We start from the raw sequence: 14,236 nt of genomic DNA on the forward strand, positions 1-14,236 counted from the left end.
TCCTGCGTGCAGTTTTATTTGTTTTTCCTATTGAAGTGGATTTTTCTACCGAATTTTGCCAGGAACAACCCTTCTGTTGCCGTGGGTTCTTTTACGTGCGCTAAGTGCATGCGGCACACAGGACCTCGGTTTTTCGTCTCATCCGAATGACTAGCGTCCAGACCACCACTCAAGGTCTAGTGGAGGAGGAGAAAATATCGGCGGCTGAGCCGTGATTCGAACCAGCGCGCTCAGATTCTCTCGCTTCCTAGCCGGACGCTTTACCTCTAGGCCATCACTCCACTATGCTATGCTATGCTATGCTATACTATACTATACAACACCACATGAAAACAACGATATATTATACAACACCAAACACACAACAGCTTACTACACCCTCCCACACTATTCATACTATGCATACCTGTGCACAACCTGCCGTCTCCAAGGTAACCAGGGTCACACTGGCACTTTCCGTCCTCACAGCGAGCATGGACGTCACAGTTTCGATGGTTGTAACACACCCCTGTTCACACACACACACACACACACACACACACACACACACGAACACACATACGAACACACACACACACACACACACACACACACACCGCCACAGTGATTTTAAAGTGTTGCTAAAGCTTCACTCACACGGTTGAGACACGAACCCACCCCAAGTAGTTTTTGTTTCTTCCTTTTTTTTTCGCTGTTTAATTCCCCTTTTTTCTTTTGCTTATGACTGTAATTTATTCCCAATATTGTTTCTTATATTACTGATAGCTTATGAAATGTGCTATCTCTCCGCTCCCATGTGATGCTCGGTTCATCTTTCATCATTTTTGTCATGTCATCTTTTTATGTATGTTTAAAATGTTAGCTCTCTTCTCTTTCCTCTGCTCTCTCTTCTCTGTCTGTCTGTCTGTCTGGCTCTCTCTTTTTACCCCCCCCTCTCTCTCTCTCTCTCTCCCCCCCCCCGCCCCCCCGACCCCCTCTCCGTCACGCTCCCTTTCCCTGCCTCTCCTTTCTCCCTTTTCCTTCTTTTCTATAAGGTTTTCTTTCTTGGTTTTTTTCTTTTAAATTCAGGGCTGGGTGGGGAAAAAATCATCTTGTTAGTATACTTATGTCAGTACCCTGGATTTTTTTTTTTTTTTTTTTTGTGGAGGGAGGGGGGGGAGGACCGGGGGGAGGGGGGAGGGGTTACCGGGAAGTGATCACAAGACTTTCATTATCTCTGATAACGGAAGTGAAAACGAGATCGGCTTCTTCATTGTTACGCGTCGCGTTGCCATGGTGAACTGATCGTGTTCTCTCCATTACTTACTCCTTTGTGTGGAGGGACATTGAACAAATATCCTCCTCCTCTTCCTCCTCCTCCTCCGCCCCCTCGTAGATAGTTTAAACTGTTGTTAAAGCCCCATTCACACGTGTTACTTTAAACTGTTGTTAAAGCCCCATTCACACGGATAAGACACGAACCCGCCCCCTCGTTGTCAGTTTGGACTGTGGTTAAAGCCCCACTCACACGAAGCCGTCCCCTCGTTGTCAGTTTGGACTGTGGTTAAAGCCCCACTCACACGAACCCGTCCCCTCGTTGTCAGTTTGGACTGTGGTTAAAGCCCCACTCACACGAACCCGTCCCCTCGTTGTCAGTTTGGACTGTGGTTAAAGCCCCACTCACACGAACAAGAGTCGAAGCCGTCCCCCTCGTAGTTGTTGCTGGAGTCACAGTGACAGTGGTAGGACCCCGGGGACTCGGTGCAGTTGGCGTTCAGGGCGCACGGGTCCTGGTCACACTCCTTCACGTCTGTGCCACGTCAAATCACAATCATTAATCAAGGAACCAGTGCTTTGATGGCTGTTGTAGTAGTAGTAGTAGTAGTAGTAGTAGTGTAGTTTTTGACTCACTTGTATAAACAAAGTGAGTCTATGTTTTAATCTGGTGTTCGGTTGTGTGTGTGTGTGTGTGTGTGTGTGTGTGTGTGTGTGTGTGTGTGTGTGTGTGTGTGTGTGTGTGTGTGTGTGTGTGTGTGTGTGTGTGTGTGTGTCCATGGTAAACTTTAACATTGACATTTTCTCTGCAAATACTTTGTCAGGTGACACCAAATTTGGCATAAAAATAGTAACAATTCAGGTCTTTCCAGTCATCTTCTTTAAAACAATATTGCACCTCTGGGATGGGCACAAAACAACTGGAATGAACATAACAGAGAAATTGAATCGGCCGTGCCAACCGGGTGTAACTAAACTTGTACATCTATCTAGATCCAGAGAAAACGGCTAAATGTTGCAGTGTGATTGCGGCGATAGCCACGTCTCCTTTACCGTGGACTTAAAAAGAATTTTTAATTGCCCTTAAAGATTTTAGAATGCCCAAGATACACCAGAATAATATGATTTAAACAGCGTTCTCACTGCGAATACCGCAATCGATTTATCGCCCTTTAAAAAAAGCATGTTTAAATTTGATATTTTTGAACGTCAGTTAAGGAGCCACGATAGTGTAATGGGTAAGACAGTTTCTTCTTAACCGAACACTCGGGGTTCGAACCTGCCTTCGGGACTTTTTTTTCTTCTTTTTTCTTGTTCTTTTAACCCGAAACTTTATGATAACAAATACAGAACACATTTTAACGATCCTCCACGTTTTCCTTTCTTTTTTGTGGGGCCTCCATCCTCGACCTTTTTCTTTCTTTTTTTGTGGGGCCTCCACTTTTTTCTTTCTTTTTTGTGGGGCCTCCATCCTCCACTTTTTTTCTTTCTTTTTTGTGGGGCCTCCATCCTCCACTTTTTTTCTTTCTTTTTTGTGGGGCCTCCACTTTTTTCTTTCTTTTTTGTGGGGCCTCCACTTTTTTCTTTCTTTTTTGTGGGGCCTCCATCCTCCACTTTTTTTCTTTCTTTTTTGTGGGGCCTCCACTTTTTTCTTTCTTTTTTGTGGGGCCTCCATCCTCCACTTTTTTTCTTTCTTTTTTGTGGGGCCTCCATCCTCCACTTTTTTTCTTTCTTTTTTGTGGGGCCTCCACTTTTTTCTTTCTTTTTTGTGGGGCCTCCACTTTTTTCTTTCTTTTTTGTGGGGCCTCCATCCCCCACTTTTTTCTTTCTTTTTTTGTGGGGCCTCAACTTTTTTCTTTCTTTTTTGTGGGGCCTCCATCCTCCACTTTTTTCTTTCTTTTTTTGTGGGGCCTCCACTTTTTTCTTTCTTTTTTGTGGGGCCTCCATCCCCCACTTTTTTCTTTCTTTTTTTGTGGGGCCTCAACTTTTTTCTTTCTTTTTTGTGGGGCCTCCATCCTCCACTTTTTTTCTTTCTTTTTTGTGGGGCCTCCACTTTTTTCTTTCTTTTTTGTGGGGCCTCCACTTTTTTCTTTCTTTTTTGTGGGGCCTCCATCCCCCACTTTTTTCTTTCTTTTTTTGTGGGGCCTCAACTTTTTTCTTTCTTTTTTGTGGGGCCTCCATCCTCCACTTTTTTCTTTCTTTTTTTGTGGGGCCTCCATCCTCCACTTTTTTCTTTCTTTTTTTGTGGGGCCTCAACTTTTTTCTTTCTTTTTTGTGGGGCCTCCACTTTTCCCCTTTCTTTTTTGTGGGGCCTCCATCCTCCACTGTTCCCACTGTTTAGATTTGATTTTGACGGCCAGTCATTCTTTGTCACATGTCATTTTTGTTTTTAAATGCCAGTATCATATTGATCTTTCATGAGAGCACACACACACACACACACACACACACACACACACACACACACACACACACACACACACACACACACACACATTTACTCATAGTAGTAATCGTAGTAATAGTAGCAGTAGTAGTAGAAGTAGTAATGTATGTATTGTATTGAATTGTATTACTCTTTTGTCGCAACAGATTTCTCAGTGTGAAACTGGGGCTGATCACCCCAGGAAGATCGTGTCGCTACACTGAGAGCGCCACCCTTAGTTTTCTGTTTGCAGGTGTATTTATTTACCTATCACAGATGATTTTCGAACGGATTTAGCCAGGGACAAGCCTTATGTTACCGTGTGTTCTTTTAAATGTTTGCTGCAAAAAGGACCTCGGTTTATCGTCTCATCTGAGTGACTAGCGTCCAGACCACCACTCAAGGTCTAGCGGAGGGGGATAAAGGACTGGCGTGGAACCAGTGCGCTCAGATTCTCTCGCTTCCTATGCGGACGCTATCCCTCTAGGCTAATACTCCACTATGCAGAAATATTACGCAGCAGCAGCTGTCGTAGTAGTAGTAATAGTAGTAGTAGTAGTTGGGAAAAGAACAGGAGGAGGAGTGGTAAAAAATAATAACAGATGATATAAGATCAAAGGTATCTTAGGATAATGAGAAATGAGTCGCAGGCTCTTTTTCAAGTGCAGACAAGTGTTGGCCGGCAACAGTAGTGTGTTGGAGGTGAGCTGGTGAATTGAAATCACCTTCAACAGACTTCTGTGCCAACACTTATCTGCACTTCACAATAGATTCTTCGACTCGAAACGCCGTCTTCTCATCATCTTAAGCCACCTTTGATCCTACTATTCTATTTTTTACTTTGTTTTAAAAGGTTTAGCAGTCATTAAGTAATCGTGGAAGTTGTTATTTTTGTTGTTATAGCAACTGTTGTTGTTGTTGTTTTTATCAGTATGCATCAGATACTGCACCAACAGCAGCAGCAGTACTGGCAGCAGCAGCAGCAACAGCAGCAGCAGCAGCAGCAGCAGTAGTAGTAGTAGTAGTAGTAGTAGTAGATTCTCATTGTGCGTCAGTCATTAACGTCACTAACTGACTGCAGTATTCAGCAGCAGCAGTAGTTGAAGTGTCGGAAATAGCAGCATTAAACCTAATACTAGTAATAGCATTAAACTTAGAAACAACAGAAAAAGCAGCAGTCGACACAGCAGCAGCAGCAGCAGGAGGAAAAGCACCTGTTGCTGTTGTCGTTACTATGAAATTTTGGTGCCATATACATCTACCACATTGACAGACCAGGATGACGTGGTATCTCTCTCTCTGTCTCTCTTTGTGTATCTCTCACGCGCGCGCACGCACGCACGCACACACACACACACACACACACACACACACACACACACACACACACACACACACACACAGAGTTCTGACCTGTGCAACCAAAAGGATCAATGGGGTCGCCGTTGCCGACAAAGCCGGCGTTACAGTCACACACGAACAACGCCGTGTCCGCCACCATCACGCAGGACGCATACTGGTGACAGTCTCCGGCTGATTTACACGTGATGGGATCTGGAAAGATACAACGTCACGGCGACAATGCCAGACACACCGTGACAGACATACCGTGACAGACACACCGTGACAGACATACATTGACAGACACACCGTGACAGACATACATTGACAGACACACCGTGACAGACATAGTGACAGACACACCGTGGCAGACATACATTCACAGACACACCGTGGCAGACATACATTGACAGACACACCGTGACAGACATACATTGACAGACACACCGTGACAGACATACATTGACAGACACACCGTGGCAGACATACATTGACAGACACACCGTGACAGACATACATTGACAGACACACCGTGACAGACATACATTGACAGACACACCGTGACAGACATACATTGACAGACACACCGTGACAGACATACAGTGACAGACACACCGTGGCAGACATACATTGACAGACACACCGTGACAGACATACATTGACAGACACACCGTGCTAGACATACATTGACAGACACACCGTGACAGACATACATTGACAGACACACCGTGAAAGACACAGACACAGAGTGACAGACACACAGTAACAGACACACCGTGACAGACACACGGTGACAGACACACGGTAACAGACACACCGTGACAGACACACCGTGACAGATACATGGTGACAGACACACGGTAACAGACACACCGTGGCAGACATACATTGACAGACACACCGTGACAGACATACATTGACAGACACACCGTGACAGACATACAGTGACAGACACACAGTGACAGACACACAGTAACAGACACACCGTGACAGACACACGGTAACAGACACACCGTGACAGACACACAGTAACAGACACACCGTGACAGACACACCGTGACAAATACATCGTGACAGACACACGGTAACAGACACACGGTGACAGACACACAGTAACAGACACACCGTGACAGACACACCGTGACAGACACACCGTGACAGACACACGGTAACAGACACACCGTGACAGACACACGGTGACAGACACACCGTGACAGACACACAGTAACAGACACACCGTGACAGAGACACAGCGACAGACACATGGTGACAGACACAGACACATGGTAGCAGACACACGGTGACAAACACACGGTGACAGACACACGGTGACAGACACACCGTGATACACACATGGTGACAGACACACCGTGACAGACACAGAAACACAGTGACAGACACACCGTGACAGACACAGACACACTGTCACAGACACACGGTGACAGACACACAGTGACAGACACACCGTGACAGACACAGACACACCGTGACAGACACACGGTGACAGACACATGGTGACAAGACACACACACATGGTAGCAGACAAACGGTGACAAACACACGGTGACAGACACACCGTGACAGACACAGACGGTGACAGACACACGGTGACAGACACACGGCGACAGACACATGGTGACAGACACAGACACACCGTGACAGACACACCGTGACAGACACACCGTGACAGTCACACCGTGAAAGACACATGGTGACAGACACACTGTCACAGACACACGGTGACAGACACAGACAGATGAAAGGCACAGACACACAGTGACAGACACACGGTGACAGAGACACGGTAACGGACACACGGTGACTTAAACACGGTGACAGACACACGGTGACAGACACACGGCGACAGACACACGGTGACAGACACACCGTGACAGACACACGGTGACAGAGACACAGCGACAGACACATGGTGACAGACACAGACACATGGTAGCAGACACACCGTGACAAACACACGGTGACAGACACATGGTGACACACACACCGTGACACACACATGGTGACAGACACACCGTGACAGATACACACACACGGTGACAGACATACGGTGACAGACCCAGACCCACGGTGACAGACCCAGACCCACGGTGACAGACACACGGTGACAGACACACGGTGACAGACCCAGACACACGGTGACAGACACACGGTGACAGACACAGACACACGGTGACAGACACACGGTGACAGACACAGACCCATGGTGACAGACACACGGTGACATAAACACGTCGACAGACACACCGTGACAGATACATGGTGACAGACACACTGTCACAGACACACGGTGACAGACACACGGTAACAGATACACGTTGACAGACACAGACCCATGGTGACAGACACACGGTGACATAAACACGTCGACAGACACACCGTGACAGAAACACCGTGACAGACACATGGTGACAGACACACTGTCACAGACACACGGTGACAGACACACGACCTACGGTGACAGACACACCGTGACAGACACACCGTGACAGACACATGGTGACAGACACACGGTGACAGACACACGGTGACAGACACACGGTGACAGACACATGGTGACAGACACACAGTGACAGACACACCGTGACAGAAACACCGTCACAGACACACGGTGACAGACACACGGTAACAGATACACGTTGACAGACACACGGTGACAGACACACGGTAACAGATACACGTTGACAGACACACGGTGACAGACACAGACCAACGGTGACAGACACAGAGTGACAGACACACCGTGACAGACACACGGTGACAGACACACGGTGACAGACACACGGTGACAGACACAGACCCATGGTGACAGACACACGGTGACAGACACACGGTGACAGACACACGGTGACAGACACACGATGACAGACACACGGTGACAAACAAACGGTGACAGACACACGGTGACAAACAAACGGTGACAGACACACGGTGACAGACACATGGTGACAGACACAGAAACATGTTAGCAGACACACGGTGACAGACACACGGTGACAAACAAACGGTGACAGACACACGGTGACAAACAAACGGTGACAGACACACGGTGACAGACACATGGTGAGAGAAACACAGTGACAGACACATGGTGACAGACACACGGTGACAGACACATGGTGACAGACACACCTTGACAGACACATGGTGACAGACACACCGTGACAGACACATGGTGACAGACACACGGTGACAGACACATGGTGACAGACACACGGTGACAGACACATGGTGACAGACACACAGTGACAGACACATGGTGACAGACACACAGTAACAGACACAGACACATGTTAGCAGACACACGGTGACAGACACACGATGACAGACACACGGTGACAAACACACGGTGACAGACACACGGTGACAAACAAACCGTGACAGACACACGGTGACAGACACACTGGACAGAACAGAAACATGTGAGTGCAGACACACGTGACAACACACGTGACAAAAACGGTGACAGACACACGGTGACAACACACAGAACGGTACAACACGTAAGAAACAGGACAGACACATGGTGACAGACACAGGTGACAGACACATGTGACGAACCTGACAGACACATGGTGACAGAACATGACACACTGGTAACACAGTGACAGACATCGACAGAACACGGTGACAGACACAGTGACAGACACCTGACAAACAGGACGACACGTAAAGACACAGACAATGTAGCAGACAACCGTGACAGACACACGGACAGACACAGCACACACAACAGTGACAGACACACTGACAGCACAGATACAACAACACACCGGCCGACACACATCATGGGGACAGACACAGTACAGACTACCTGACAGACACGCACCGTTAAGCCACAGACACCGGTGCGACAACCGTGACACATGTCACACACACACACACACACACACACACACAGACACACACACACACACACACACACACACACACAGACACACACACAGACACACACGCACACACACACACACACACACACACACACCACTCTTACTTCCAACCAAGCTGCAGCCCGTGGCGTTCTGTCTGTAAGTACTGAGGTAGCCGTCGCCCTCATATCCCTCCGGACAGTAGCACTTGAAACGGGTGTGCATGCGGTTCTGCACGCACAGAGAGTGCTTTGCACACTTCAACCGTTGGTTGGAACAGCTGCCTTCGCTGAAGTCGTCGTCTCCATAGTCATTGGTTTCCTCCGAGTCTGTGGTGGCTATGAGGAGAGAGAGAGAGAGAGAGGGAGGGAGGGAGAGAGAGAGAGAGAGAGAGGGAGGAGTTGTTAGCCAACGTTTGCTCGCATTCACACAGAGAGAAATCGTAGGGGCGCTCCTAACCTTTTTCTCACGTTAGAAGACGGCGTGGACTGCGAGAAAGCTTGGTAGTTCCGTGGGAAGACAAAAAGGAAGGAGAAAGAGAAAGGTATGGACGCTGACAACGACAGTCATAACGATGGTGACGTTATTGAAGTCGTTGACGGTGATGGCATAACATCAGTTCTAAAAATAACATGCATGCGCGCGCATATAATTATGAGCATGGCCTATTATGTGTTATCACCACTATCAATATAAATATGTGTGTGTGTGTGTGTGTGTGTGTGTGTGTATGTGTGTGTGTGTGTGTGTGTGTGTGTGTGTGTGTGTGTGTGTGTGTGTGTGTGTGTGTGTGTATGTGTGTGTGTGTGTGTGTATGTGTGTGTGTGTGTATGTGTGTGTGTGTGTGTGTGTGTGTGTGTATGTGTGTGTGTGTGTGTGTGTATGTGTGTGTGTGTGTATGTGTGTGTGTGTGTGTGTGTATGTGTGTGTGTGTGTGTGTGTGTGTATGTGTGTGTGTGTGTGTGTGTGTGTATGTGTGTGTGTGTGTGTGTGTGTGTGTGTGTGTGTGTGTGTGTGTGTGTGTGTGTGTGTGTGTGTGTGTGTGTGTGTGTGTGTGTGTGTGTGTGTGTGTGTGTGTGTGTGTGTGTGTGTATGTGTGTGTGTGTGTGTGTGTGTGTGTGTGTGTGTGTGTGTGTGTGTGTGTGTGTGTGTGTGTGTGTGTGTGTGTGTGTGTGTTTCCTTTTGTCTGTTTGGTTGCCTGGTTGATTTGTTTTCCTTCTTTCACTTCCATTTTAAAACAATATTTTTGTGTTCTGAGTAGTGTCTTCTCTGAAACTGGGAAGCCATTTTCAATGCAACGTTGCATTCAAAAGGATGCTAACGCAAACATGTGATCACATGACACAAACAGGTGATCACATAACACAAACAGGTGATCACATAACACAAACAGGTGATCACATAACACAAACAGGTGATCACATGAACAAGCGTGAAATGGAGGAACGTTCTAAATAAATGCGGCAGATAAAAGTTGCCTCACAACAAACACCAAACTTTATTTTGTACCGTGTTCACGCTTCCTTCACTGCCTCCTTACTGGCTGGGAGAAGGCTTCAGCAGAGAAAGAGGGCGGGAGGGGGGCGGGGGGGATGGGGGGGGGGGGGGGCGGGGATACATATTTTGCAAGTGAGAGTATCATATCTTCATTTTCTGTTATCAGTTTGCCGAACAAATCTATTTCTCTACGCTGGAGCTGTATTGAAAAGGGTGCAGGTTTTTATTTTTTCGAAATTCCTCGTATCTATTGCAGCTGAATATGAAATGAGTTTCGTCTTCTGGGCTTTCGCCCCACACTGGGCAAGGGGATGTTGCTGCGTCTGAATCGAACCATCTTCTGCTGGCATTCAGAGAGAGAGAGAGATAGAGAGAGAAAGATGGGGAGGGGGGGGGGTTGGCGACGGGGGGGGGGGGGGGGGGGGGGGTAACTGTCCAATCAACTATCGCATTAATATGTCTTGCAATCTCTGAAGAGAGAACTATGCCTCAAAAATCCTGACGGCAATCATATAAATAGGAACATTACGAAATATATATAAATAGGAACATTACGAAATATATATAAATAGGAACAGTACGAAATAAAAAAGAAAGATGCTTGTTAGATTTACTATTTTCCACATCTGAAATAGGAAAATATTTAAACAATGGTTTATAAGGAAGCCATTATTGGTCAAAAAGCATTTTTATGCTTTTCATCACATTGAATAGCATTCCACATGATATCTGTTTTGAGCAGTCTAGTGAAGGCAGTAATGTGAGGTTTACTGTTGTTCCATTTACACTTATAAACATGAAATTTAGCCAGCAGTAGTATCAAATCAATAATTTTATCCGTAACAACTCCATCTTTAACTCTAAACAAGTAGAGATCTTCTGAAAATGTTATGCTTGCACACGTTTCACAAGTACTCTTCATTAATGTTTCCAGAGAGCTCCAGAAAACACTAGTAATATGACAGTTCCAAAAAAGGTGTACAGTTGTTTCTTCTTCTTCGCCACAAAAAGAACACAGGGGCAAGTCAATCACTTTACGGAGAAAAAGATATCTACTTGTTGGTAGAATTCTTAACAGTAGTCTGTACTGGAACAATATCTCAAGTGTGTGTCAGATGTTAACTGGTGGCATTTTTAAAATCCGTTTTTCCAAGTTGAATTTTCATAATTTATGTTCCATTTGTTAATTCCTGCAGGTTGAACGTCTGAGTAAATAAGAACTGAATATATAGCTTTGTTGCCTTTCACGATTACTGTCCACATTTTCTGTTTTAGTAGTTTATATCTAGCAGTCAGTGTAACGTGTAGTTTATTTTGATAATTCCTTATAGCATTGATGACACCGATGTATAATGAGTGATTCGTTCTAATATTTGAGTATTTCTGGAAAACTCTCTATAGTCAAGGAAACCAGCTTCATCATTCAACAAATCTTTCACATAGTATATACCGTGTTCAACCCACTGCTTAAAATATAAACCACACTCCTATCTCATAGTACGTTTATGTTATAGTGAATGCATTCTGAAATAAAATCATGAACATCATTAGAACGACATTTAAGATACATTTTTGATATTTCAGGACGTCTTGCCAGAAATTGTTACCTGTTTTTCTAAGTAAAGTGTTCACATATTCACCACCCATTAAGTTTGTCGAGTCCAGGGACAACAGAAAACAACAACTCCTGAAGGTTGTCACAACAAGAAAAGAATATTCGTTTCAACCAGCAAACTTTATCGGCATTCATATCTTAGAAGAAAGCGTCATGAGAGAGAGAGAGAGAGAGAGAGAGAGAGAGAGAGAGAGAGAGAGAGAGAGAGAGAGAGTCTGCAGTGACTGAATGGGATTTACACACACACACACACACACACACACACACACACACACACACACAAACACACGCACACACACACACACACACACACACACACACACACACACACACACACACACACACACACACAGGCCAGCAGACATATAGATGAAACAGAGAAGTTAGAAAAATAAAGATACAGGGGAGAGGAAGAAACAGAATGAGACAGACAGACAGACAGACAGTCAGACAAACTGAAACGGAGAGAGAGAGAGAGAGAGAGAGAGAGAGAGAGAGAGAGAGACGCACGTGACATACATACAGACATACATACATACATTGTCAGACAGAGCGGTGTTGTGGGTTGGGGGTGGGGGTGGCGAACTAGCCATCCAGTGAGCAAGAGAGAGGTTGAGAGGAAAGTTTCTTTCAAGTACAAAGATCAAAAGACAGACAAATGCATACACGACATCCAGACAAGAGAGGTTTGACCCCGACCCCCACACACGACATCCAGACAAGAGAGGTTTGACCCCCACACACGACATCCAGACAAGAGAGGTTTGATCCCCACACACGACATCCAGACAAGAGAGGTTTGACCCCGACCCCCACACACGACATCCAGACAAGAAAGGTTTGACCCCCACACACGACATCCAGACAAGAGAGGTTTGATCCCCACACACGACATCCAGACAAGAGAGGTTTGACCCTTACACACGACATCCAGACAAGAAAGGTTTGACCACCACACACGACATCCAGACAAGAGAGGTTTGACCCCCCCACACGACATCCAGACAAGAGAGGTTTGACCCCCACACACGACATCCAGACAAGAGAGGTTTGACCCTTACACACGACATACAGACAAGAGAGGTTTGACCCTGACCCCCACACACGACATCCAGACAAGAAAGGTTTGACCCCCACACACGACATCCAGACAAGAGAGGTTTGACCCCCACACACGACATCCAGACAAGAAAGGTTTGACCCCCACACACGACATCAAGACAAGAGAGGTTTGAACCACACACGACATCCAGACAAGAGAGGTTTGACCCTTACACACGACATCAAGACAAGAGAGGTTTGACCCACACACGACATCCAGACAAGAGAGGTTTGACTCTTACACACGACATCCAGACAAGAGAGGTTTGACCCCCACACACGACATCCAGACAAGAGAGGTTTGACCCCCACACACGACATCCAGACAAGAGAGGTTTGACCCACACACGACATCCAGACAAGAGAGGTTTGACCCTTACACACGACATCCAGACAAGAGAGGTTTGACCCTTACACACGACATCCAGACAAGAGAGGTTTGACCCCCACACACGACATCCAGACAAGAGAGGTTTGACCCCCACACACGACATCCAGACAAGAGAGGTTTGACCCTTACACACGACATCCAGACAAGAGAGGTTTGACCCTTACACACGACATCCAGACAAGAGAGGTTTGACCCTTACACACGACATCCAGACAAGAGAGGTTTGACCCCCACACACGACATCCAGACAAGAGAGGTTTGACCCCCACACACGACATCCAGACAAGAGAGGTTTGACCCTTACACACGACATCCAGACAAGAGAGGTTTGACTCTTACACACGACATCCAGACAAGAGAGGTTTGACCCTGACCCCCACACACGACATCCAGACAAGAGAGGTTTGACTCTTACACACGACATCCAGACAAGAGAGGTTTGACCCTTACACACGACATCCAGACAAGAGAGGTTTGACCCCCACACACGACATCCAGCCAAGAGAGGTTCGACCCTTACACACGACATCCAGACAAGAGAGGTGTGACCCCCACACACGACATCCAGACAAGAGAGGTTTGACCCCCACACACGACATCCAGACAAGAGAGGTTTGACCCTTACACACGACATACAGACAAGAGAGGTTTGACCCTGACCCCCACACACGACATCCAGACAAGAGAGGTGTGACCCCCACACACGACATCCAGACAAGAGAGGT

The 14,236-nt window shown here is 46.6% G+C and overlaps 1 protein-coding gene across 2 annotated transcripts in view; it reads right to left on the reverse strand.

Annotated features, from left to right (window-relative positions):
- The window catches only part of LOC143276534 (uncharacterized), a 164,492-nt gene that overhangs the window by 133,903 nt on the left and 16,353 nt on the right, over positions 1–14,236 (reverse strand). For both annotated transcript variants that reach the window (XM_076581082.1, XM_076581084.1), the window contains exons 3-6: positions 9,033–9,245; positions 5,093–5,233; positions 1,664–1,789; positions 407–508 (exon numbers count right to left, since the gene is read on the reverse strand). In XM_076581082.1, the coding sequence (XP_076437197.1) occupies positions 407–508; positions 1,664–1,789; positions 5,093–5,233; positions 9,033–9,245 (582 nt within the window). The remainder of the gene's footprint in view (positions 1–406; positions 509–1,663; positions 1,790–5,092; positions 5,234–9,032; positions 9,246–14,236) is intronic.

Source organism: Babylonia areolata, chromosome 32 (genome assembly GCF_041734735.1).
Source record: "Babylonia areolata isolate BAREFJ2019XMU chromosome 32, ASM4173473v1, whole genome shotgun sequence".
Classification (NCBI taxonomy): Eukaryota; Metazoa; Mollusca; class Gastropoda; order Neogastropoda; family Buccinidae; genus Babylonia; species Babylonia areolata.